The 27,008-nt window shown below is 40.5% G+C and overlaps 1 protein-coding gene across 1 annotated transcript; it reads right to left on the bottom strand.

Moving 5' to 3' along the window:
* Window positions 1-8,414: 8,414 nt before the first annotated feature.
* On the bottom strand, window positions 8,415-25,341 carry LOC138195601 (rab11 family-interacting protein 2). The gene is made up of 6 exons (XM_069145186.1): window positions 25,184-25,341; window positions 23,863-24,456; window positions 18,655-19,064; window positions 17,436-17,781; window positions 15,865-15,937; window positions 8,415-13,047 (listed from the first exon to the last, which is right to left on the bottom strand). Exons 2-6 carry the CDS (start codon window positions 24,213-24,215, stop codon window positions 12,823-12,825), a joined length of 1,407 nt encoding a protein of 468 aa, XP_069001287.1. The 5' UTR covers window positions 24,216-24,456; window positions 25,184-25,341; the 3' UTR covers window positions 8,415-12,822.
* Between the last annotated feature and the right edge of the window lie 1,667 nt (window positions 25,342-27,008).

The following is a 27,008-nucleotide window of genomic DNA, read 5'->3' as shown; positions in this document are numbered from 1 at the left end:
TGTAGGCTGGTGACAAGCAGATACAGTCTGAGGAATTTCATTCATTGGTTAAAAGTGGCATTTGAAAGGATTTTAGGTAAAGCAGGTTATTACGGAGCCCCCCGAGGGGCCATGTGGCAAATCTACAACTGTGGAGACCAGCTGATATCGTGTGGTAGAATTTTTTTCTTTAGATCCTGTGTGTAAGGATGTTTAAAACTACGGAAAATGTTTTTTTCAATTTGCTTGCTAAAATGTGCAAACACAATCTGAAAGGCATTAATTAGAATCCTCCTCAAAAATATGAGATGTAATCATTAACATGGACAGGACGGTAGTTACATACTTTAGCTGATGACAGAATACACAACTCACAGTTCATGTCCAGTGCCCGTGGGTAAAAATGAGGAAGTTACATTTGTGAGCACAGTTTGCCAATCCACAGGCATGAATTGGCAGCGTGTTCCCTCAGTTTTAGTGATGGACATTTTTAAAGCAAAAATACTATTTTATATTGTCAGGGAACTGTTTGAGTATTATTCAAATGTTGCAGTCGTCTTTGCACCGTAGCATCTAATCTTAAAGCGCCTCACACATTTTACAGGCACCTGGTAGTACTGTGTTCTTCTTCTTATCTTTTTGTTGTTTAAAATGTTTTGGTTGTGTTACTGCCACCTTCTGGCAGTAGTAACGCATCAGTACCAGGCGTCGGTGAAAACAAGCGAAATAAAATATAATAGCTGCATCAACTACTTAATTTTTTATATTTAAATGACTATTTGAAAATTCGAAAATCTTGACCCATCCCTACTTGATTTATTAATCTGTTGGCATGACTTTTCACATAAATATTCTTCCTACCACATGACCCCTGGGCAGCAACGCAGTTATGCAGGACTGAGACATCTTGAAACCATTGACATCTACTTACATGTACTTTATATATTTTAAGGAAAGCATCATCTTGTCAGTAAGTCAACTCATATGTGAATAGGCACAAATTAACTGAGAATAAATGCTGAATTGATACAGCTCTACGTCTGTATATACTGTACATACGGTGCAGTCTCACAGTAAATGGTTATAAGAAGATGACTTACAGTTATTGTGTATCACAATAAAAAAGAAAGCCCGACAGAGGGAATGAGGCCAGAGAAAGACATTTCTATTCCTTTCATTAAAACTTATTACTTTGTATTTTATGGTATTGTAATCCTCTCTATGAGCAATTCTGTAATAGCATAAACCATTATTTATCTCAGATTAATTAGATTAAAGACCTTTTAAATCTCGTTTAGTGCAGAACGCCCATGGAGCTTCTCTTTTCACAGCGGAGGAACACCAATGGATATTTCCTGACGATCACTTTTTGTAGATTAGAGGATTGTTATTAATTGGTCAATTGGTTAATTGTTCTTTCTCGTAATTAGCCACCGCAGAGGAATAACAGGCTTTCTGCAGTGACCCTCATTTACAGTAATGTGCTCGTCAAACAAGTTGTATTGGAGGATTCACACACGCACAAGCCACATGCTTAAAAAAAAAAAATCCTAAATCTAAATGACTACACAGAGCTACAGTACCGTGTATGTAGAAAGGACCAAAATAAATGAAAATAAAAATCATGGATGGAGCCACTGATCTGTAGCAAAAATGTTATTACCCACTGGCCACTGCAAAATCTAGAAACAGTAGCAAACTATTTTTTTTGTTTTCTCTAAGAAAACAACCTGTAAGAATGTCCACAGTGGGATCTGTAGGACGAGGCAAGGTAGCATATGTTTACATCCACGGCTGGGAGCTGCCTGGTAGTAACACATTTTCTAACTCCTATATAATGCTACGTAGAAAATAAAGGGTAGAAACTTGAGAGGGACAGAAAGTTTCGCTGTTGGGCAAAGCTCTGAGATAATGTTGTTTAATTAATGCTTAATTAGTTACAAACTGCAGATCTGAAAAAAGCAATGAACAGAAAGAACCAACGAACTGGTAGAAGCAGTTTACACAGTCTTACATTTTGTTTCTCCCAACACCGTCTCAAATAGTCCAAATATAGGAAGTGCAATTGTTTCTCAGGCAGGTTTGGTCTTCACTGGTGCTTCCTTCAGAAAACCGGAATATTCCCATCACGACAAGCACAGCAAATATGAGGCTATTTCTCCGCTCACAAACCAGAAGCGGTCCGCAAACAGCTCGACTGGTAACCACAATCTAATGCTGTCCTTCCACCTCAGATACAGTAGTACTGCCATGAGGAATTTATAGGAGATTCTGCAACAGCATCTCACAGCATTTCCCACAAGATAAGCAGGGAAAATATTTATAAAAGTATTTTAATAAAGTGACCAACGGCTTTAACCCCTGACCCATCTTCTAACATAAATAGATGCTCTTGTCACCTTCTCTACCATCATCTTTTAGAGACTAGGAAGAAGTGCATTGGCAAGAGTTAGCTATCTGCTGACATTTTTTAAAAGGAATTTGTCACCACATGGAACAGCCAACCCGACAAGTACCTTGAGAAGCTGTGAGTAGGTACTTCTCGGAGAACTCGAGCTTTCTCTAAGGCAAAGGTTGGTCTGACCAAATATTGATTTGAGTTATTTCTACAGTTTACTCCACTTTGTAGGAAGTTAATTGATAAATAAAAACCAATAATTAATTTTGAAAAATTACTCACTTTACTTCTAGTGCCTGAAACTTTTGTACTGCTCAGGACATTTTGTTTTTTTCATTTCACCCTTTTAAACTGATTGTTTGCATAAGATGACATGTAACCAATGACATCCAACCAAAATGAAGGTGGTGGCAGGTAAAACCAATTTTAATTCTCTGATATGTGTAACTAAGCCCAAAAACAACAAGCAGACTGAATCGTGATTTATTTAAGCAGCACGTTAGTACTTTAGCACATTGTGCAGTGATGTCACATCCTCCTGGCCGTGCCTCCTCCTGTATACTGTCCTCTGCCATCATATGTAAGGTGACCAGGGAGGGCACAGCTAAACAAGGAGCTCTGTATGAGACTGTGAAGCCAGACACTCAAAGACATTGGCAGACTTTGCTTAGCTCAGCCCAAATGTTCAACACTCTCCCCTCAAACCTGGGCTTGTTTAGCTGCTGGCACCCGAAGGCATCAGTCAGATGTATGCCAGCTGAGCTGAAGTGTGCCCACAGCGTACACACTGCAGCATCACTACCAGTGCTCGTGCTCTCACCTTGTCTACCTTGGCACTTTTTGAGTTTGACAAAAAAAGAAAAAAAGGCCCATTGCAAATGACAAGTCAAGCGCCAGACAGCATATTTATACATCTTAATTAACAATAATGAAGCCCAGTACCTGCCAACAATCTGATGGCAGTGGTTACTGTGTCGTGTTGACTAGACTGTATGTCTGTTGTTTGCCTGCTACTTACACGAGAATTGCACAAATAGAATCGGTGAAAGGATCGTGTGTCTTCTAAAACCATTAGATCCAGTAACAAGCCCGTAATGATGATGGATCTTCAAATGCAGGTAACACTTGAGGATAAATATGTTTAGTCTGAATGAGTCTGTTACATCACTTAATAACTAATTAAAATTAAAAGCTTATATCTATAGAAAGGTAAAAACCTGCGGGCTGCAGCATGCCTCAGATTTACAGAAGATTATGAACAAGCAGGAGATGATTATTAGTTGCTCTCACAGTTTGTCACGTTACAGATCGTTCATTTTAAAAGGGCCTGTCAGGACATGGTGAACGACTGTAGCAGATTGTGATGATGTCTGAAGTCCCCATGATTTGAGGCCATGTTTGGATGCAAACACGTTTAGATCTGTCGGCAGCGATAAGTTTGAGCCATGCACAGCGAGACATTCATTACGAAGTTATGAAAACAAGTTGCATGGATTTTTTTTTTTTACCGTGAAATAGGCTACAGCCATCCTCCTGACGGCTGGATTTATGGCCTGGTAATTCCCCTCTGGAGTAATTTGGCTGGTACATCTGCAGCTTAGCAGCATTCCTGCAGAGCTCTCCTGTGCTGTGAAGTCAGGAGATGACTGATTGATTGATTGTATTACTCTAGTTTTAGCATGGCTTTACTGAGCTATTGCAGTGAAGTTCTAATGTGATCTATCCAGCGAGCAGCCTGCGTTCTTCTGGGTTTGCCTGCTGTGATAATCGCAAATCATAGTTAAAAAGTGAACCTTGCGAAATAACAGACAGCGATGAGAATACGCGCTCTGACAGATGCTGTTTTAGATTAAGGGAAATTCAACCTCCTTCCACACAGAACAATATGTAGGATACATGCGCCTGTAAGCAATCGTTACATTAACTCAATGTCTGACTACACCACAGCTTTTACTATGTGATAGCAGTCTTCTGCTTGAATATTATATGTAATTCTTCACTGTTGATAAAACCAAATTGAGAACATCAGCTAAAGTTTCTCATCACGGCTGTCACACTCCATTGATCCTGCATGTGCTCTTTGTGGTGCCAATTACAGGCTAAAAATGACTAAATGTAAAGCTATGGTCAGCTGACGGCTCATGTTTCCTCGCACTTAGATAATAAGTCCCAGACAGAGATAATGAGACAAGTTACTCACCAGCTTGTTGCTGAGTGGTCCTAGAAGCTCGCCGTGGGCCGCAACAGCCAGGCCTGCAAAGAGTACAAGATATCAGGACAAACACCAGTCGCTCCTTCATGTCACTTCTGTAAAAGTAGCTGAAATTAGAGGTTCAAAAACTATTAGAGGTGAAGAGTGTCATGAGCCACTGCAAATGTAAAGTGACCTCAGTAGCATCCTGGCAGCAACTACCTTCATTACAAATATTATATGGCAAACAGCTATCTCAGTAGCAGCTAACTATGTTTACAGTCGCTACATTAGTCATGAAACTCTTTATATCACAAGATAATATAGTATTTGAAGAGCAGTAGTATAGTTGCTTTGTTTGCAGCCTCTTGTTGTTTTTATGTAAACACAGCAGAATGTCATGACAAACTAGCTTAGCTCAAATCAACAAACAGGATATGGAAGAATAAAATGACACCGACAACATCTCAGTAAGAACACAAACTATCATTTATAACAAGAAATACAAAACAAAATAGCTTAAGGAGCAGAATAAACGGTGGCCATAGAGAGAAACAAAAATTAATTAATTCGTTGGCACGTTTTAATTAATTTGTGCGCACGAGATAAGTTTATATAGAGAGATAAGTTTATATAGAGAGATACGTTTATATATATAGAGAAACAACACAACAGGCTTTCTCCTCTAAAAAGTGCACTGCACCTGCTTCAAGTGTCAGAAGACCAACCATAGAGTCGACAGCATCCTCAAAGTTTGCATATTGCCAATAACATAACCAACAAGCCCTCTATATCATCGTTATTGCCTTTTACTAACAATAATCCTTTGCAACACTTGTATTATTGCAACGCTTGTATTATTGCAACGCTTGTATTACAGCTGTCCTTAGTTGTTGTCAACGTTGTCGTCTCACCCAGTCTGACTGATCAATGACAGATATGGATGTGATTGGTTTAAAAAGGCACGTGCAGCTGAATTGTAAAAAAAAAACAAAAAAAAAACTATCGGCTAGTTTTCCTCAGTGCACACATACACTGTCATTTCAGACGATAGATAATAGAGAGAAAATACCCTTTTTGGTGACTGAATATGTCATTAATAATCATAAGGTTAGGCTCCACAGCCAGTCTGACTAACAACTCTTTTAACAAAGGACAGTCGTGTCAATCTCGTTTCAATTGTTGTTCTCTCTCTGTGGCCACTCCGGGGTTGGTATCAAATATTTTATAAGCAGTTGCACTGTTTATTAACGAGTTGCACACAGATGTTGAGCACTTACCGGAAATGGCCGCAGTATTTAAATGCATCACGCGCCAACATATCTGTAAGCTTGTTTGGTCATTTTATAACACATTAACAGGTTTTCGTGCCTGTTTCACGCACACGGTAAACATATACTTCTATCAAATAACAGCATAGTGACATTTGGTGGGAAATAAACACGTTTGTGTGGATGTGTACAACTCGTATTTGATGTTGGATGCCCCGCCCCTTCCACTCTGGAGCCAAGATGGCGACCGTTGAGGGGGCGGGGTTTCATACGCAATTTTTATGAAAACATCTGCATTGTGCTCATTGTGCAGGGCATGTTGCAAAACTTGTCAGCTTGAATGCAAGTAGCCTATCCACTCAAATAACCAGTGTAAGTATGCGAATTAAGACACAGCCACTGATCTGAGGTCTGATCCTCTGTTTGATGTCTGTTTTCTCAAAGTTGAACCTGAATCCTGTGACCAGTTCCCACCTGCAGTGCAGTGTTAACGAATTTCAGATCTGTGGAAAACTGGCTAAAAAAAAGCTTAAATTCATATATTGGGAATTAAAAAAGAGGACAAGACTTTATACCGAGTGCTTCTTCTGACATTTTAGGCTACATAGCCTATTTTGATGACCAACACTTCATTAATCAATGTTAATTTTGTTTACAAAGATTCATGCCTGACAGATTACCATCTGAGTTTTGATTTTTCTTTTTTAACTGACGGAGTATGACAGCAAAAAAAAGGTTTGATTTTATTTGTAATGATAGTAACATCAGCATTCAAGAAAATTCCACAGTAAAGATAATGTAAACAAGTATAGTATTAATATACAGGATAAACTATATGCTTATCTAATGGCTCTGCATCCCTTTTATAGTTATACGAGTTCCCGTCTGTGTCTGTCACACGTGCTTGCTGTTCAATGTTGACAGATTCTCTCTTTCCTCAGGTTGTCATCTGGCTTTGTTCACCCGATACCAGACGCGTGGCAGCGATCAAGAGGAAGACAATACCATCAATATAACGCACAACACAGGGATCCACAACACGGTTGACACCTGATTTATCTCAAGCACCTTTTCAGATTAGTTAACTATCCAACAAGGAATCCTGAGAGGGTGGGGTCTGATACTCCTGGGAGGTGGAGGGGTTAACCTTGACATCTGGCCCCCGATCATCCAGCAAGTTCAGGCCAGCTGCCCCAAACAGCTCTGTTTTTTTTCTCTGAAAACACCTCATCCATCTGCTGAATTTCTTGTCATATAAGTTTCTCCACAATTGCCCGAGGCCCTTCCATTCACCGACGCGTGCAGCGTGACACTGATCCCTGCCTTGACGCCCATCCATATTTAAAGGGGTGTGCAGGTGACCTGTGGGTGGCCCTTTTTCTGGCACGCGTGGGCTCTCTTGCACCCGCAGAACCTTACATAACACGTTTGTTGGATATTTCCTCAAATTACAGCAATATGATATAATGCACAAAGAGCTAATGGGTTTTAATCTAGGAGGCGCTCGGGTGACGCGTGCCACCGCCACACAAAAGATGGGATCTGTGAAATACAATCTGCTGATGAACGTGTAAGGATGACAATGAGGATGCCAATTAGCTTATGAATACAACAGGTGACACCTACATGAAGCCCCAATTACACACATAATTGTGATCAGTGTCTGCCGAGGCAGACTATAAGTTAACACAGAGATAAAAAATTAATCGTGATGTCTGCTGCTAATTCGGACACCAGAAAGTTCAATTTAACTTATAAATGTAGGCGGCAATTTAAATGAGGAACATTTGACAATGATTCAGTCAGCATGGGTGATTTTGATACCAGTTCAGTCACCTGTAGCCTTGACAGATTGTCTCATTAAAGGAATAATGTCAGTGATTTTATATATTCCTTGTGTCCATGGTAACCACTGCTATGCATCCTCCATTGTCAGCCCTAAATGCCGTGCGGTTGTGTGCACCGGCAGATGCTGCGCTGTTGAGACGCAACTCTTCAGGGACGACTAGATTGAGGTGACAAGGGAGAGGTCATGTTTTAACCTGCTACGTGGCGGGAAGACGGAGGAGGGAAGGCGGAAGCAGCCAACAAAAGGCATCAGCTGGTAAACAACACAAGTGTTTCTTGTCCCAAAAGATTTCACATAGGCTCGTTGCACACACAGGCAAATTAAAGTGTAGTTTTAACAAGCAATCTTGCTACTCAGTTGTCAACCGATGCCGCGTCTCTCTTTTCGCCAGGAGGGCATGGGAATTTCTGAGGAACAAAAGGAAGAGCTGCTTTGAGCAGAGAGAAAACAAAAGCTTGACACAAATCAGCGCAATTAGAAACACTAATCGTGGTTTAACTGCCAGCGAGATGAGAGTTAATTGAGAGTGGCTTTTAATTTAGCCGTAAGAAGGATAGAACAGGTGTTAAACCAAAGAGTCAGCAATCCACTTTATGGAAGATTTGCACCAGATCTGCTGTAAAATGTAATTATATTATAAAATTCTAATTTCTCTTGTGCATACCAGCTTTCGATCTTTCTGCCTCAGAAAGAAAGAAAGAAACAAACAAACAAACAAAGCAGCGATTTGCCTTTACAGTGAGTTTATTGAAAAGGACAATACAATCTTCCGTGTGCCTTTCAAGCTACATCCAGTGAAATATTGGAATCTGATTGTAATGGTGGTGATAAAAGTCAATATTACAAACTGTAGCACATGGAGGACGGGTGAATATCAGGAAATGCATCACCAAACTCGTAGGACTTTAGTTGGCACTTGACATAGTCACCAGTAACAGCATTATACTGTCATTATAACACATACATTTTCAATAGCCCAACGTGTTTCCAGCACTACAATAATAATAATTAAAAAAAAACAAAAAAAACCATACATTCTTGTCCCCAAACATCCAGATATGAAGGTCTTGCATATTGGCTATTGTGTGAAAATGATGATGAAAGTTAATTTAATCTTATACACTGTACAGTTGAGTTAAATACATCTCATGAAGGTTGTGTGATGAGGTTCGATGAAAATGTTTCTAGATCAGGAAACGCTAGTTTGTCCAGTGTGTTAGTGTTACATAATAAAAAGTGTGATTGACATGCAGAAATAACAAGAATCCATTTAATTCAACTGGTTACATTACAAGGCCTGAAAGAGACACATTCAGGAGCAGACCGGAGCCAAAATATCGTCTCAGGTCTCGGCCGTGTCGGGGCACTAAACTCAACTCATATTATGGTTAATTGGGTTGGCCTCTGTGCACCAGCCACCATACAATTCCCTAAAAGTCAATGAAGCTTTGCTAACTGGAAAGATCTTTTATAAACACAGTCATCATTTCCTTCAACACATTACAAGCACCGTCAGGGGATTTAGCTGGAGCTTACGTCTTAGTGTCTGGCAGCTGTATGTGGCCTATGGCAAGCAGCATCATATTATCAGTAAAAAAAAAAAGAAGAAAAAAAAGACTTAAAAGACTGCCAGAGGAGGATTGTGAGATCCGACTCGAGCTTTATGTCATCTCCATCAAAAGGTTCAATGCATGCTTCGTCAACAAGGAGGGGAAAAAAAGAGATCCCCATATGTTTGCACATTTACCTACAACACTTAAAACGTACTTGGATGCATGTGCAACTCAATCTATATAAACTTCAATTATGGCACAGGCCAACTTTTACAGGGAAATCAGCCTCTGAGCATTTTGAGTGCTTTGCATATTCAAACACATGGCATTTATTGGATGACAGATATTATGCAAAGAGAGGAGAGAGAAGTACAATAATGATGTCTTTTTTTTCTTTTTTTGCAATGTATCCATTTACACTGCTGTGCAAGAAAATGATTAGAAAATGCTTTTCATTTAGATTTATGTTTTAGTTTGACATCTACCAAAGCACCAAATTACATTAAAGCATAAAGCAAATGTATCAATCAAGCTAAAGGAAAAAATGACAGGCAAAATTAATTAATTTGAACAACTCACCCCCCCATTTTTTATTTGAACTAAATAACCTCCGGGTCTGAATGTATTCGACATTAAATGTTCTCAGACCTTATCTCATTATTTCATCATTTAAGCCAAGGAGCAGGGCTGTAGGGCACACTGTAGACACGAGTGTAAATCACCTGTTTCATACCCCGTATGAGTTATATTCGGATGTACATGACAACCTACAACAAAAATTCACAAACCCACACATTTAATCTGCTAACCAGAGAAATCATCTTTCGCTACAAAAAGGCATTAGAAAGAAAAACTGAGCTAAAAAGCCTGAGTATCACAATTAAATCAGTCTGTCAGTGTCACTTTGGCTCAAATGAATGATGTGGTGAATATTTTCTCAGTTTTACACTTTTATACCCACTTCTGAAATTTCATTTAGCCTTGCTCGTACTTTGACTGAACCTCAGACAGAATAAACCCCCAGGAAGCACGTTTTACTACATTTTACAGCACGACAAAATGTGCAAAAACCTCAAAGGACTTGAAGTAATATTACAAAGTGGCTGTACAGTATGTACAATGGAAGTATTAAGCGGTTGGAAAGGTCCACGATTATCTGCTTAAGTACCAATACAGACAAAGTTAAAGCAGTTTAAAAATGAAGACACAAAATTTACACTTCACTTAACGTAAGAAGGCAATCAGTGAGAAGCTTTTCCATCCCGGAAAATGGACTCTTAGTATCACATAATACTCATGATCTCACAAACTGAATCAAACATTTTTTGGCATTACAAAGTATATGTAAAATTAGACATTCTATTTCCAATGCAAAGGAATTTGACAAACGCCTGAAAGAACTAAACAGAAAGAAGAGAAAAGGGGAAAAACAACCACCCATGAAATGATATCTTTGGATACACCGAATACTTGAAAGGCAAGTGAGGGTCAATGGCCTTGTAGTGTATAGTATATCATTATACATGTCAGAATTAAGTGTTTCAAAGCCAACCAGAATACATTCAGTACCAGGAGAGATTGGCTTCAGGTCCAAAAAGAGATCACAAACCATCCAGTGAAATAACTACTGCAGAAAATAAGAACAATTAGTGACAAACGACAAAATGTGTCTGCGAGTGTTGAAACTTCCAGGGAGAGTCGAGCTGTGGTTTTAACGGCTGACATAGCACAGATAGTGTTGCCGTTCGTCTCACCTGTGATTTGGTATCAGACAGTGTAAAGGTCAAATATTTTCAAGACTGCAAAGGAATTATAAACAGATATAAATACCAGAATTGATACCAGCAAATGATATAGGTGTTTGCTATCTCATCAGAAATGTCAATACAAAACATGTTTAACACTGGAGATGAAGCTGCTTCGCATCACACTGGAATAAACAATGAAATATGTAAACCTAATCATCAGTAAGTGACTATACAACACGTAGTACAAGCACATGTAGAAGTGAACCGAGGCCTCTTACTGACACTAAAATCCTTCAGCAGACACGTAGTTCATTTTGGTACCAGCAGTGAGATCCAGCAGCTGCCCAGAGGAAACGGATAAATCAACAGAATTACAAACATAGAAACGTGTTGTCATGACATTAGCATCACAGACTGAGGTGACATACGTGACGGCAAAACAATGAAATGAGGACAGTTAGCTTCTGACATCGGCTATTTGTGAGCTCCGTTGTTTACTTTGAACAATTATCAACAGATTCTCAGAAGTAAACAGGTGAGACACTCAGATCTTGTATGTTTGTTTGGGTTGTTGTGAAAAAGAAATGATGAATCTGTGACTTATGAATTACAGGAATACCATGTTATATAATTAGCAATACTTTTTGTAGATGTGCACAAAGTGTCCAGTGTTACTACAGTGTTTAGCGTTTTTAACATAAAGTACCGTGCAAATACATAAAAGTAATATTCATATGTAAATGAGCTGTGAAACATTTATAAATAAAGATTGTTCGGCATAAATCCACAGGTGCAGCTACAGTAAGTACCATGAATACAATCTTCAGCAGAAGGAGCCGAAGGCCGGTCCATCGGTGGAGGCTGTAACAAAGATCTCTGAGCTTTTCTATCAGTAAAATCAACGTCAAACATGTGATTAAAATGTAAACAGGAAAATTACCAGCAGAATGTAAAGCAACATGTTTAAAGTCTGATTATTGCACTTAAAGTCAGTAAAATGATCATTGTGAGACCCCTGGTCCAAGAAAATAAAATGATAGTCATCACAAATGAAAGAATAAAGTAAAATAAAAATAAAAAGTCAGTAACTGAAAACAGGAATGTACATTTGTTCTTCCAAAACAAAAAGGATAACTCGGTACAAGAGAGAAAGACCAGACGCCCGGATTCCCATCAATCACTCAGGCTGAATTCTTCCACATTTGCAGCAGTGAAAAGAATCGGAGAAAAGTCGACGCTGCCCCTGCTGCTGAATGTGTGTCGTACTTTAGGGCGGCAAGTTTAAGATTTGTACTTGATTGTAAACACGGTAACTACAGCTTCATCTTGACCAACTGTCCGCAAATAGCAGAGAACTGCGCCTCCAGCAGCTGGTAAACACCGATTTGGCAGCATTTGCACTGTAAGAGCTTCTCGGCAGATGATGGCAACTGTATGTGCAACAGATCTCCGCGGGTAACAAGTGCATTCAAATCAGAAAAACACAATCTTTGTCAAAAACATGGAATGTATTTGACTTGAATGGACAGATGAGTTTTGCGTATTTAGGTAAGTACCTAAAAAAAAAAAAAGGATTTAGCGTCGACTAATTAGAAATTAATTTGAAAACAGAAACACAGGGATGCCAAAAACCCTGTGTGACCTAAAATAACCAGAACGTTGAAAAAAAGTCTATAAAAACTACATCCACTGAATAAAAATGTGCTAATAACTCATAATCGTAAGTCTGACTTTGATCAGTCCCATTTGTTCCCACTTATCTTCCCATTTGATCCATAAGCTATTGCTCAACCTTCATTTGGAACTTTTCATCCCGTGACCTTTTTTCTTCTTCTACTTTTTGGAGAGTTTACCCGCCTTCTTTTTCGGCTCGTAGGGTGTCCGAAGGATGCTCGGCGTCTCCTCCATGACGCGTACCAGCAGGTTATCGATGTAGTCTTCCAGCTCCCTGATGTGGGCGTCTTTCTTTTTCACCACTTCCTTCTGCTTGATGAGTTCCTGCACGACTTCCTCGAAGGACAAGTTGCTATAGGCGGACACGCTCTCCCGCGTCACCTCCTAAAATAAGGAAAACAAGGACAGTGTCACGACGGCAGATTTGGAGGTTTGCATGTTGTTTTGTAAAAGTAGACTAAAATAGTTGAATGATCTTCTATGAAATATCAGCATCTGACAACGGAGACACGAGCACAGATAAGTCTTTATGTTCGCTCATGACACAGACAGAAAAAAAACCAGACTAATGAAACATGTTGGCCGAACGTGACATCAACTGTCATGTGTTTATGTTTTCTTCTCCGCTGCTTGTGAAGGCGAATTGAGAGTTGTTAAGACGTGACGGGTCTCCAGAGCTTCAGCACCGACATGTCAATGCATTGTTTGGCAGATGTTACGATCCAATACTGTCAACAGTATTTATAACCAATCAAAAAGCAGTTTAACAGCCCCACAGGGACTTAACTTTGACACCCAGCTAACATCTGAAGAAAGTTGATCTCCTTTTTCTTTAGTGTCAAGCAGTGTGGGGAGTAACTTAATACATTTATTAACTAAATTACCTAATAAAAGTAAAAAGTTAATGAGAAAAAAAAAGTAATGAAATTACTATTCAAAATGTTGGTGATTCCTTCACTGCAGTCAGCTGTGATCTACATAACTATTCTTTATTGAGCTTTAAAATCAGAACGTTCAGATCTTAATTGGAGTTATAATTATTAGTTTGACAATCATCAGTGCTGAGCTCCTTTGGGATGTTTACACTGACTAGGTTACATTTAGTTTTTTAGGACTTTTCAACTTGCCCTGTTTAAAACATTTGTTCTAACAAATTATTGTTATCAAAAAAGTAATCAAAGAGTGACATCACTTTGATGAAGTAATTAAAATAGTTACATAATTTGTTCCATTTTTAACAGGGTAAGTAAACGTCTGTAACCTACTACATTTCAACAGTAACCTTCCCAACACTGGCTTCAAGCATTTCAAAGTGTGATCTCTTTACTTGGAGAACGTATGTAGCCTGCCAGGATTTAACAATAAAGATTTTCTTAAAAAATGGCATCTTTGTTTTGAGGGGGAAATGCCAAGCTGCATATTTCTACAATTAAAGGTCAGGCTAATAAATACCAAAATAAGGATGCAACCCAAGCCCAGCTTTGCTCTTTGAGGACAATCTATTTGGACGGAGCAGTGTGGTACGGTATGTGCATATCATATTGCGCGGGTACGAGAGGAGCTGTAATCGTTTTTAATGAGGGACCACTTTATCGCTTCAGTGCTGGGCATCCTCCCCCGAACGGATAGAGCAGCAAAGCCTTCACCCCTGTTTAAAATACCACACTTATCAGCTTCCACTCCCGTGCACCATTCAAAACCTCGACTGCTACGGCAAAGACAATGCAGAAAGACCTGGAACGGGACTGCTCACCAGGTATCTTATCGCGGCTAACAGCACAGAGGCTACTGCGGGGCGACACAAACCAAAATGAAATATTCGCCGCAGAGATTAAATGTCCAACGTAAGGAGGGTTTCAGGAACAGAGCTCGGTAACCTATTCCTCACACACGCACACGCACGCGCACACACACACACACACACACACACACACACACACACACACACACACACACACACACACACACACACACACTACACAAACAAGGCATCTCACTCAAAGATACTGCACTTAAGCCAACTGAGAGGGAATAAGAGCACCGACAGCCATGTGGAAGAGGATGTTAGTTTCACATACAAGACACACGCACGCACACACGCACACACACACACACACACACACACACACACACACACACACACACACACACACACACACACACACACACACACACACACACACACACACACACACAGGGAGAGCATAATAATCAGGAGCTTTAGTGGCTGGTGACAAAGGCCTGGAAATGACCATGAACTGGCAAAGTAATGATGACCATTTTTCTGCGATCAGTAGTGAGGAGAAGATAAGGCGCACACTTGGCATTCTCCAGTTGTGTCATTACAGTTTCTAATGAGCTCAGCTTTGAGAATCTAAAAGCTCAGTCCTTTGAAATCTCTTGCTGCCCCCCCCCCTCTCCCCCCACACACCTCCCTTCCCCCTGCGTGCGGTTAATTAGGGCCTTGAAGCAGAGGAAATGGGAGCTGCCATTTCTGCGAGGCACAGCAGCATGCACGGGGGCACATGTGTGGATACCGACAGCCCTCAACACCCACAAAGAAAAGGTGAGGAAAGCCATTATCAGCATTCTCCTCCTCATTTAGGCATCACTTTAGCTGCCGCTCCCTCGGACTGCATGAACCGGTTGTGCTGCGTAATAGCCTGAGAATTTAATTTTTAAATTTTTTTACACATTAGAAAGAATTCAAACAAAACACAAAGTATGAAACGGTTAAAACATTTCATAAGAATCGTGTACTAATCATAAAAAAAAGAAAGATATTTTGATGTCTTTTCTCAATAACAAAAAAAAAAATTGCAATTACAGAATCAGTTCATCACACCACTGTGACTGACCTTACAGCCCGAAATTTCACACAGCTTCAAATTATGATCGGATCCGACATGATGACCGATGTGTGCAGCTGCTAATTAGTTGAGTGGCACATCTGAATTGTCACAGATCTCACAGAGATCAATGTCACCAGCTGCTACGTCAAACGAAACTGAAGATTTCTCAATTAAAAATCTGCTCCACACTACAGATCGAGTAATAACACCGAGGCGAGCGATCGGATCATTTCTACTTTTTCCTTCTTTTTTTTTTTTTTTTTTAACATCTCAGTCATTGTCTGATAAAGCTGACAACCTGCAACATCATCTGAAAAATCATTTGCTTCTACAAGAAGGCTTTTCTTACATTTTTCTTGCCATAGATGTCCTTCTTCTTCTGGCCAAAGGTGATGATGTCACTTCCTGTTGGCTTTTTAGAACTGCAAAACAATCAAACAGAAAGTCAGTCATCATGAAAGCCTTGCATTGGATATTTTTGGGTACGATTATCAGTATTTTACTAATATAGAGGCTCTTAGGTGTCCATCACCTGCGATAATAAGACACATTTAGGAGAAAGAGTGTAAACATAAAATTGCATTGTACTTAATACCACCTTTTTGCACTCATGCAGCACATTACAAATGACCAGTGAGCTCGTGTTTGACAAAGGCAGCAGTAAAGATGATGGACTGGTGCCTACAGAGATAAGTGGTTAATTGGGTGGTCTATCTCTGCAGAAGATCTCATTACTATAGCTCAGAGGGCTCTGTTATCAAGCCCAGGCACTCTAAAGAGCCACTAATGACACCTTCCACTCTGATAAAACAGAACTTAGCCACAGCGCTCACCAAATCTTTATGTAACACAGGAAATATACAGAGGAACTCAGTGGAAGTGTTTCAACAACTGTATCTGAAGGAGAAGGAGAGAAGGGGGGGGGGATGCTGTAGTAGATTTCAATCAACAAGGTATTTGAAACTTTATGGGAATGCAGTAACCAATATCCGCTGGAGCGGTGGCTGTCCCATCAGGGAACAAGATCATGTTTTTGGGGATTGTGAGATGATTCACAGACATGATGAAAAACAAGAGCCAAACACTGATTCCAGCTACGTGGATGGAGGCTAAACTTAGAGCATGGAAGAAATGCACATTTCAGTGGACACATTTAGATGTGATTTTATTCGCACATTTACTGTAAACTATGAACGAGTCTGATTTGTTAAAAAACACCATCGAACCAAAACCTGGCAGCAGTTTGGCATTAACGTTTGTTCATGTGAGACGCACAAATAAAAAAAACCAAAAAGGTAAATTTAAATGTAAATTTTTGGAAATGTATGTAGTCTAGAGAGGGGCTGACATTTACAGAAGTGTCTCCTTCAGAAGGAAGTATTGTGAATTTCTAAACTGGGCACTCCGAGCTAGAAAGAGATAAATGATGAATCTGATTTAAAGTAATTTTATTTATTTTTATTCTCAACAGACATGTTTGACTAAATGTAGTTAAAGGATGAATGCGTCTGCTGAAGATTGATTTTAAAATTAGTTAGAGCATCCATAAATATTAAGAGACTGGAGTGTGCAGTGTTTAGAAAAATTGTATGAATTTATGCTTCTATTTTTAAAAAAAAGTGTATATTCTCAAAAGATGGTTGTAAAGTTGTTCTATATGTTTGATATTTATGGCCTTGTGTTTCTTTTGTACATTTCTGTAACCACCAATGGCATTTCATAAATAATGTTGAACTATATTAATTTAAATACATGCTATCCCTGGTGATGCGTCGGTCCCATGACTGATTAAAGGACCGTCTCCATGGAAACATGAAGCAACCACAGACTACAAACAGATTAAGACAAAACCATTTCCAGAGATGAGTAAAGTGAGAGTTGTGCGGTAACTTCGATGAAGACCAACACAAACGGGACTACCTGGCTTTGTAGTGGGAGCTGAATGGGTTGGTGTCTGCTTGTGAGTCTCCACTAAAGGGGTTGGGGGACCGCAGGTCTCCAGAGCTCCCTGAACGCCCCCCGTTGCTGGTCTTGCGGCCTTCCTTCTTCCCCGTCACGCGTTCCAGTAGGCTGACCTTCTCCTTTTTCTCCTTCCGCTCCGCCCGGTCCCACAGCTGCCCGTGCTCCCCCTCGAACGGGTTGCGGTTGCGTGGGAGCGTGGCATACTTCTGTGGCAGGGTGTCACTGATATCAGTGAAAGGGTCACTGTGTGCTTCGCCGTCCTGGTAGCCTGGCACCTCGCTCTGGGAACGCCTGTGAGGGCCACCTGTACTTCCCGGAGGAGAAATAAAAAACAATACATCAGCATGAACATAAAAACTCTACAGAAACAACGAATCACATTCTTCAAAAGGCAAAATATGTGATTGTTTTTTCGTTTGTTCATTTTACCAAGTCACTAGTAAAGAAAATCAGACAAATCTGGTGCTGCGGTGTTGAAGCTTTTCTTGGCGATAGTATAAATTTTACTGCTTTGGCACAAAATGACCATGTTGTATCTGTGGGGTCTAATGTGTCCAATTCTTACCCATCTTTTCTCTTTTTCTGCTGCTACATGATTCAGGACAGTAAAAGTGAGCAGCCATTGGCTACCTTACGTTGTTAATGTTTATATAACTGATACTGTCTGTCTCTCTAAATACATATAATATATATATATATGTGGATATATCCATATATGGATATGTTGATAAATAAATAAATATATATATATAAATGTATCTCCAAAGGTCTGTGAATTTGATCGACCTCTACTGATGGCCACTAAAAATTACAACAGTATACCATGTTCATTGTTAGACACAAGTCAAGTAAGTTGTGTTTAGAGACATTAAACCACATTATAAAATACTTTAATTTTAACACTAGTCTGTTATTTTAATGCTTATGAATGAGACCTTTCATCTTGCTGTCCTGCATCTTTGAAAATGAAATCATGAGAATGTGACAATGACTCACTGAGTCATTGAGTAAAAAAACATCCCTGATTCTATTTTGAAAACCCTCTCAGTCCCCTTCAGACATGTGCCAAGGAGCAATAAATGTTTACCTATCACACCTTTAAGATCAGACTAAAAAACTGGATTTATTTTAAAAATGGACAAATAAAAGAAACAAATCTGAAAAAGCAAAGCCTCACCGCTCTCTTCTATGGAGTTCATGGAGTCCAGCTTGGGTCGAAAGTGGGTCCCGATGAGATCTGACATGGAATGGGCTGCAGAGAGTTTATGGGCCCCGGCCAGCAGCGGTCTCTTGACCTTTGTCTCAGGCTGGGGTGGTTGTGATTCTGGGCCGAAGGACTGACGGCTGGGCTCCGAGTCACACATGGCAGAGCGGGGCAAGATGGCCGAAGACGTGTCACTGAAGCCGCTGTCGTGCTTGCGACCCTTCATTTTGTCCTTCAGTTTGGAAAACGGCGAGCGGGGCTTCTCCTTCATGGAGAGGTCGAACATGCTGGCCGTCATGTTGTTCCTCATGAACTGAATGCTCACTTGGACGCGACCTCGTTCTTTCCTCTTCTTCCCCGGCTTGGACTCCAAGGAATACCAGCTAAAACCAGAGAGCAGGAAGCTTAGGCTGAGCCAATTCAATGAGACAATTTATATAAAAAGAGAAGGATTTATAGAAATCCTCTGAGTTGATTACACGTAATTCAGCATAATTCAGGGAGACAGGTATACAAAGTCAGGATGTGGTAAAAGTCTTTACACTATCAAACAATGTGACAAATGTAAAAAATAGCCCACATTCTTTCTAATGTGCTCTACATACTTCTTTATGGACACCACTGAAAAGGCTAATTTGAGAAGACTAATCCAAAAGCCACACACAAATGCAGGGGCTTAAATCGTTTGAACTTTTTTTGACACAACTGAGAATACAATTTATCATTCAGAGGATAAACATTATTCTTTGCAAACTGAACAGAAGAAATAGCCTGCTGCAGAATAATATAGACCGTTTCGGGCTGCTTTCGGCCTCCTATTTGTTTAACCTCTGCTTTTTCAACTGGAAGTAATGGGATTTATGCATTTCGCTCAGAGCGAAATAAAGTGGCATTTGCACAAATCTGGCCTTTGTTCAGAAATGCAACGACAAGCAATCGGGAAGCTGCAAAGCCACATGGCAGGGCGACACAACAGTTCATACATGCTAATGAGACATATCCTCTGTGTTATAGGGCTTGTGACAGTGTCCATTAGGAAAACAACATCAGCATGAAACAAGTATTTATCAATCTTTTATGTCTGCATTTACCACATTAGTATGAACAAAAAGGATGGGTGTAGCCAGAACTCTCATCCGCCTCCATCATGCTGCAGTTTAATCAATATAATCACATTTTTTGGTTCCTAATATAGAAGCCTTGAAGTGAAAACATAGTTGCATGACTGTTTTTATTTCAGGACGGTCACTGATATTTCCTCCTGGATGTGAATACAGATTTGTAGTATTCCTTGAAGTCCAGCATGAAATTTCAGTTACCAGGTCAATCCCCCCCCACCCCCCCAAAAAAAAGGGTTGGTATTGGATTTTTAAAAACCGCAGCTGTTGAACGCTATCCTATCCTGCCTAGCTAGTGGCCCAGGAGCCCAGTCCTCAAAGGCCTTGTTGGGTCCAATTCCCAGGCTGTGTGCCGCGCTCCGGCTGATCAGCAGCCACAGCATGCCGCTGCCGAGGGGCCGCGGCTGCATCTCACGTGTGTCTCAAGGCCAAGATAAACCTCCCTGTGCTTGGAACCACAATCCTCCCACTCGGGCTCAGACCGCTGGGAAACTCCTCACAATCAACAAACACAGGTGTGCGATAATTATGGGCTGCCTACTCAGATATCAAGACGGGCTTTCCTCCCCAATATGTCAGTTCAAAAACACTGCGGATGGGCCGCGGTGAACACAGACCCACTGTGGAGTGTGGATATAATATCGAGGGTCCCGGCATCATTGTCAAGTACGGCTGCAGTGTGGGATTAGGCCAACAAGCAACAAGGGCATATCCATTACAGAACCGCTGCTGAAAAAGTACACAGCCTGGAGGTGCATCGGTTCAGGCACCTAAATAAATAAAACCCATCCACACTGATTATAACATATTGTGATTCTCCCAACTGATGGGCAAAGAGGAAGTGCGCTAATGTCTTTCCATGCTCAAATGCGCAGAAAGCTAATTAACACCAGAACCAATTTGTTAATTCAGTTCCTGTATGCTTAATGTAGGTTTAAGAAATGTGTGTGTGTCTGTGTGTTGGACTTTTAAGGGTCAACAACCCAAGCCAAATACAACATTGCCTCTTTAAGCTATGATAGTATGAAGAGGGTGTTAGATTATTTTACATTAGTGCCTGTTCAAGCTTTTTGTACAGTCGTTCCACAGGGGGGCAAACCTTATAAACAGCCTCCATAAGTCACCTGTTTATGAGAGGGCTGACTCAGTTAAGGCTGCGCTCCACCAGAAATGGCAGCATCGTGCTGCGGCTGTGCCACGGCCACTTAAGGTGAACGTTTATGATTCCACCAGACGTAGACGTGTCCCAGAAGCGTGTTTCCACTCTGCTCCACTAAAAACGTGTGCCCAGTCGCATCGTGCTGCACAGAGCAGATCAGCGGGGCAGGAAGTCAAACACAGTAAAGCACAGAAAACCTGCTAAATTTGCAAAATAAAACACCTTGTGTAGACTCCCGATCCTATGTCAACATCCACCCTCTGGGTTTTAGGAGAAAAGATGCACTCTCCTCCTGCTAACAGGAACTGTGTGTGAATATGTAACAATTATGAGGATGAATGTATTTTTAATGCCTAAAACGGTATTAATTTTGTCTGTAGGCTACAGCACAAATGCATTAATAATGACAATAAGAACAAAAGAAACCATTTAACAATTTATTCTGGGCCTGTCTCGGTTAGATGCACAAAAATCAAGGAAAAATGGCCAAATCAGTAAGTCAACAAGATCAGGTAGGTAGGTAGGTATTTACTTTATTAATCCCCGAGGGGAAATTTTTTAGCCAAAACCCTTTGCTTCTGAAATGCCCTCGGTGGGGGATGAAGACGTGCAGAGGACATAACAATACAGCATCACAGACGTAACGTGACAGACCAGTGCCGGGGGGAATCTACGAGTTAGACCTGACTGACAACCGCTACTGGCTGCCAGTATCACACCTAGAGACAATTTAGAGTCTGGAGCTGCAACCTCTCTTTACTTTGATCCCTTTTGGGTTGATGGGGACACAGAGCATGGAGACAAGATTAAAACCTGAGGGTGACAACAAAACTCTACGCAAGCAGGCCAAGATTCAAACCCAGGTCCCCCTGAAGGACGTTGAAGAAAAGACCTTTTTCCAGTCACACCTTTGAAAGAAAACCGTCAGTATGGGAGTGACTAACAGGACATGTTTGTCCAGCTTCACTCGTTTCAATTAGGCCAACTAGTGCTCACCATGTCAGTGATTAAGCTAAAAATAATCTCTCAACAATGTAGGCTGATTCATTGCCAAACCTCAAACAATGGAGGGCCAGCAAGATGGAAAAATCAAAGTTCAACCAATATGTGGTCACTGAGTGTACGACCTCATTTCTTTCTGTTAGACTAATTCACCTACTGGGCTACAAACAATTTAATTTCTGCTCTTCAAATCAAAACAGATCAATCTAATAAAATGGATTTCTAAAACAAGCGCATGCAGAGAATGAAGGACTGGAATGGTATTTAAATCATGTGGTGTAAAGGAGTGAGGTCACAGACTTAATTGAGAACAGAGTGCAGAATATAACACGCAAAACACAGTACATTTGTTGGAGCCTAATATGGCAATAACATGTGTGGCAAATGTGACAAATAACAACTGATTTAGCTCATGCTGTAATCCACTTATGACTGGAATAGTTCTGCAAATATTTTCCACTTCCTCTCAGAAGTCTGTTCCTCCACCAACACAGCATCAAATAAAAGAGCTCAAATACTCAAGATTCCCACGAGACAAATTAATTAGGTGGCATCCAAACACAACAGTCCAAATTACATGTAAACTGATGAGACAGCTCTTTAGCTTGATGTTTTACTAATTCCTGCACCGTTTTCCATCATTCACATGTATTCAGGGTACTACTGTGCCTTTACAAAGTATTGTAACATTTATTGGGGGAGTATTGTAAACTAACTGGGTTTTGAATGACTGTATTCAACAAATGGATAATAATGAAGACATTCTTGTCACTTGTGCTCACCTGAAAATATAAAGGAGGCATATTCCCCCCCCAAAAATGGGTGGGAAAAAAAAATAGCAAAACATATATGGTAAGAATTTAGCATCAAACAATCATTTATCCTCCAATTTAAAAAGTGATTAGCATATTTTAAGGGGTGTGCATATACTGCAACAGAGTGAGGGCGGAAATATACTTGCTTTTGCGTTTACAACCGGTTGTGTTGTGAATGATATCGCTCACATGCCTCGGTACTCTACGTGTTACTGGAGGACTCCACGAGGGGGCACACACCAGAGAAACAAGGGTATAATTAGAACATCTGGATTTGCCTGATGTAAACAACACATGTGGCGACAATCGCTACTTTGGTGAATTTGAGATCACACAGGGACAAATCTCACCATCAACTCTGTTCACACTGTATTTTCTGCATCATCCATGGTGCACGGACATAACAGTCTCTGACTTGTTTCCATTTAGTTTTGCAGGTCGCTGTCACATCTCCATATCGCCCCACCACAGCCCTCGACGCTCATGAGTTTGCGAACGTGTTGTGTTCATGTTTGAGGACATGCCCAACCATCGCGCTATACAGACACAGGATAGCAGTCATCATGTGCACTCGAACACGTAGTTTAAAGGAAGTATATCTCCGGCCTACAACAGTAATCAGTACTAATCCCAGGGAAGTTGTTAGAAAATTTACTCAGAGGCTCGGTTCAAAATCAAACACATCAGATATTTTATTCTTGCAAGAAGGAGCAAATACATGCACCCTCAAAGAGACGTGTCCAGCAGTGCTCCCAGATCTCCTCCGTAGGGCAGCTTTTATAGTGTGACAAACAGTTGACAGTCACCCCCATTCCCTTTGTATCTGCTTTCGTATGGTGATACTGAGTTGGTCGTAGGTCACAAGATAAGGACACGGGGGAGTCGTCAATTAGATGCGGAAAGTAAAACAATAAAGGAATCACTTGCAAATAAGACCGAAAACAAGAGAGACTTTCGGCGCCTGCTTGACGAGAGACTTTCCGGAGCCACAATGCAAACAAGAGGAAGGGACAAATCTTTTTTTTTCCATCAGAAGTAAACAGTATTGACAGCAATGACACCATTGTAAAAAATATGTGATACTTACTCAGTTTTCTTTCTCTCCTTGTTATCAAAGATTTCATTCAGGTTGATGGACCTCTGACCCAGGAACTTGTCTATCCCGACCAGTGACCGATGCATCACTATAAAGCAGAGCTCATACACCTCGGGGTTGCCCTCCAAAAGTAGACCAGGCAACTCAAAGGAGGCTTCTTCTTTCCAGACAGGGTTAAGTGTCTTCTCTGCCACTGATGTCGAGTACTTTTCCTTGCCCAGCTGGATGATAGTGTAGGCATCATTGGTGCCATTTTTGCCTTTGGGCTGTAAACCGGATGCTTGAAGAACAGTGGCTTGGACATGGGTTGGAAACCACTTCTGAGACTGCTCGCCCAGTGACATCGTCAGCACTGGCTCTTAACTGAAATCCATTCAAAACAAATTAAACTATAATTTATGTCGTTAGCTAATTCAGCGAGTGTGATGTGCAAAAAGCAACAATCATGATTCACTATAGTTTGTTGTCCATGTCGCTGTCGTTTGTGTGGCTACAGTAGCTCTTATTACAAGCAATGACAAGTCTAACAAACTGAGCAAGCCTCATCTTCCATCAAATCAGATGTCCAAGCCACTGGTGAGTCATCTGCAAAGGGACATAGAGAAAGAGAACAGCATCAGTACGTTTCCCAGAAACAAAACATGACTCATGTGGGTGTGCAGGCAGCAGTGATATTTAGCCAGCTCGTGATTTCAGCCAATTTTGACACACCAGCACGTGATTTGCGAAGTAATAACCAGAAATATATATTAAAAAACCAGAAATGCTGCTAAATGTTTTTCTACAATGTCTATAAATATATCTCGAGACAGAAACTGATGATCTCATCCGGTGACACATGTTGGTGTTGCTCTATTGTTCCTGAATTAGTGAGTCACTCAGTGGGATGGTGGCAAGATGTTATTTACAAATTAATTTAAACTAAAAATGGAGCTTCTGACGGAGAAAACGTGCCAATATCCAAGTGAATGGTTTGTGTCAGAGAGTCTTTAGATAACTCACGTCGACAGTCTGTCTCTCTCAGCTGTAACAACTAACACGTGAATCATATTTACGGTGTAACTTCCCTTTAAAAGAGCATCTTTCCACAGGTTTTTTTTTTTGTTGTTTTTTTTTTCCATAACGAACTATCATCGAACTGACTAATAGGATCACATAATGTCGTAAAGTAACTTTAGCACTACAAGGCAATGATAAATCAGGAGGTTTAATGAAGCTTTGCTGCTGTTACGTTCAGTCAGGCTGCAGGACAACGTTAGCTCCATGCGGCTAGCTGCAGAGCACACACAGCATCACACACACAGCTGCTTACCTCGGCGTCATGTTCACCGACACGAGATGGACATTCAGCACTTCAGCTCGGCAGAGACTCCGTCTATAAATACATTCAGACGCTGCTTTCTGAGGCAAAATGCCAGATAATGTGAGCTGTTGTTGTAGTCCAGTGCTACCTACTGCTGTCGGCCAAAAGCGAGCTGTACTTCCTAGTCTGACGTCACTTCCAGCTCACGCCGGTGAAAGTTCAAACGTCAAAACAAAAAAAAAAAAGACCAAAAAAAAATATTTAAAAAAAATAAGCGAGGCGGTTGAACGGGCTCAGGCACACGCGCTCTACAAACTGCAGCTACAAACCTCCTAAAATGTTTAACTAAAACAAAAATAATAAAAAATGATTATAATTATGATACAGACTGACCAAGTACAAAAGAAAGAGACAAAAAAAAAAAAAAAAAAAGAGAAACAAACGGTGAACTCTATTGTCGATGTTGAATTGTGGGGACACTGTACAGGTCAGCAGTAATGAGAGGCTCCAGCCATTCCTTTATCTGCTATCACACTGTCCTCTGTAAGGTAATGTACACGTGTGTGTGTGTGTGTGTGTGTGTGTGTGCGCGCACAGTGTGCCTGTGCCGGCGGGTGCGCTTTACATGAGAGCAGTAAATCATACAAACATGGGAAGTGCTTTTGTCTCATGAGGGGGGACATAGAGGTGCAGATAAGGGGTTCACTTGAATGAACACAGACATGCTTGTCACCCCACTTGACAAGTGCATCTTAACCAAACACACCTGCCTATGTTGGTTTTATCGTTCTGCTGCAACCAGTGCAGTATGTACACACCACTGGCCTGAGGCTCCGGCTGGGCCATCCATCAAACTGAGATTATTGCACTTATCTAGAGTACATCTCTGAATGAAATGCTAAGGCTGAGTGAAATATTAGGCTGTACAAAAATGTAAGGCAGATAGCATTTAATACATTTGTGGATCTCACCCTCATGGTTTACATCAGGTGTTACATTAGCTGGATATTACAGTACAATGTCAGACTGTGGTTAAATGTTGGGCATATAGCATATATCACATGCATCATTGGAAAAGGTATTTTTCGCTCACTTAGAATAAAGTTACACATGCAGCATGTTTTAAAATTGTATTCAAAGCTCTACAATCTGCACCCTCTGGTTTACATGTGTTCTGAACACATGTAGGCTACATATGATGTTTACATAGCTGGAAATATTGAAATCCAAGGCTCCATGTTTTATGGCTGCTCCACTTAACTAAATGGAAATATTCCAGATGCTTTGTGCCTATTTATAAACACATTTAGTCAAAAATCAGCCTGACATATTTGTTATGTTTGGGAACTTAGTAATATATTATTAGAAACTGTTTCGATAGAAATTCATCAACCATACAACCAAATCGTATGGTTCATGATAATATTGATATAACTTTTAATGTTATTATTTTTTTTAAATCATGTCAATATTCTGAAGTGTTGGTCTCGGATAACATATTTATCACGATAATAGCATGAGAGGAAGTCTTACGTACAGCATCAACAAGCGTGACTGGTGACAAGTGGCTCCACGGTGGAGGAGTTCCATCCAAAAAGGGGAGCGACTTCAGTAGTGTGGAAGTGGTTTAGTTACAAAAGGAAAGATGTCCAACGAACCACAGTGATGCCATTTTTACTGAATGTTTGAAGGCAGACTGTCATGTTTATACTGACATATTTGTTTTCTCAATTGCTATCATTCATATCATCCATTGCTATTGTTATATTATCTCAATTGCTATGATACACATTTATATAGCTCTAGAAAATTGTATATACTGAAAAAGAAGTTT

This window comes from Embiotoca jacksoni, unplaced genomic scaffold, assembly GCF_022577435.1.
Source record: "Embiotoca jacksoni isolate LCO1_2020_lvr unplaced genomic scaffold, fEmbJac1.0.p SCAF_12, whole genome shotgun sequence".
Taxonomy (NCBI): Eukaryota; Metazoa; Chordata; class Actinopteri; family Embiotocidae; genus Embiotoca; species Embiotoca jacksoni.
This window is presented reverse-complemented; position numbering and strand designations above follow the sequence as displayed.

Bases quoted from the DNA above. Each gene is read 5' to 3' on its own strand.
- LOC138195601 (XM_069145186.1), bottom strand. From the start codon at position 24,215: ATGTCACTGGGCGAGCAGTCTCAGAAGTGGTTTCCAACCCATGTCCAA. The intron at 19,065-23,862 runs GTAAGTATCACA...CTCTGGTTTTAG, and splicing joins AAGGAGAGAAAGAAAACTGA to CTGGTATTCCTTGGAGTCCA. The intron at 17,782-18,654 runs GTGAGGCTTTGC...CGGGAAGTACAG, and splicing joins GAACTCCATAGAAGAGAGCG to GTGGCCCTCACAGGCGTTCC.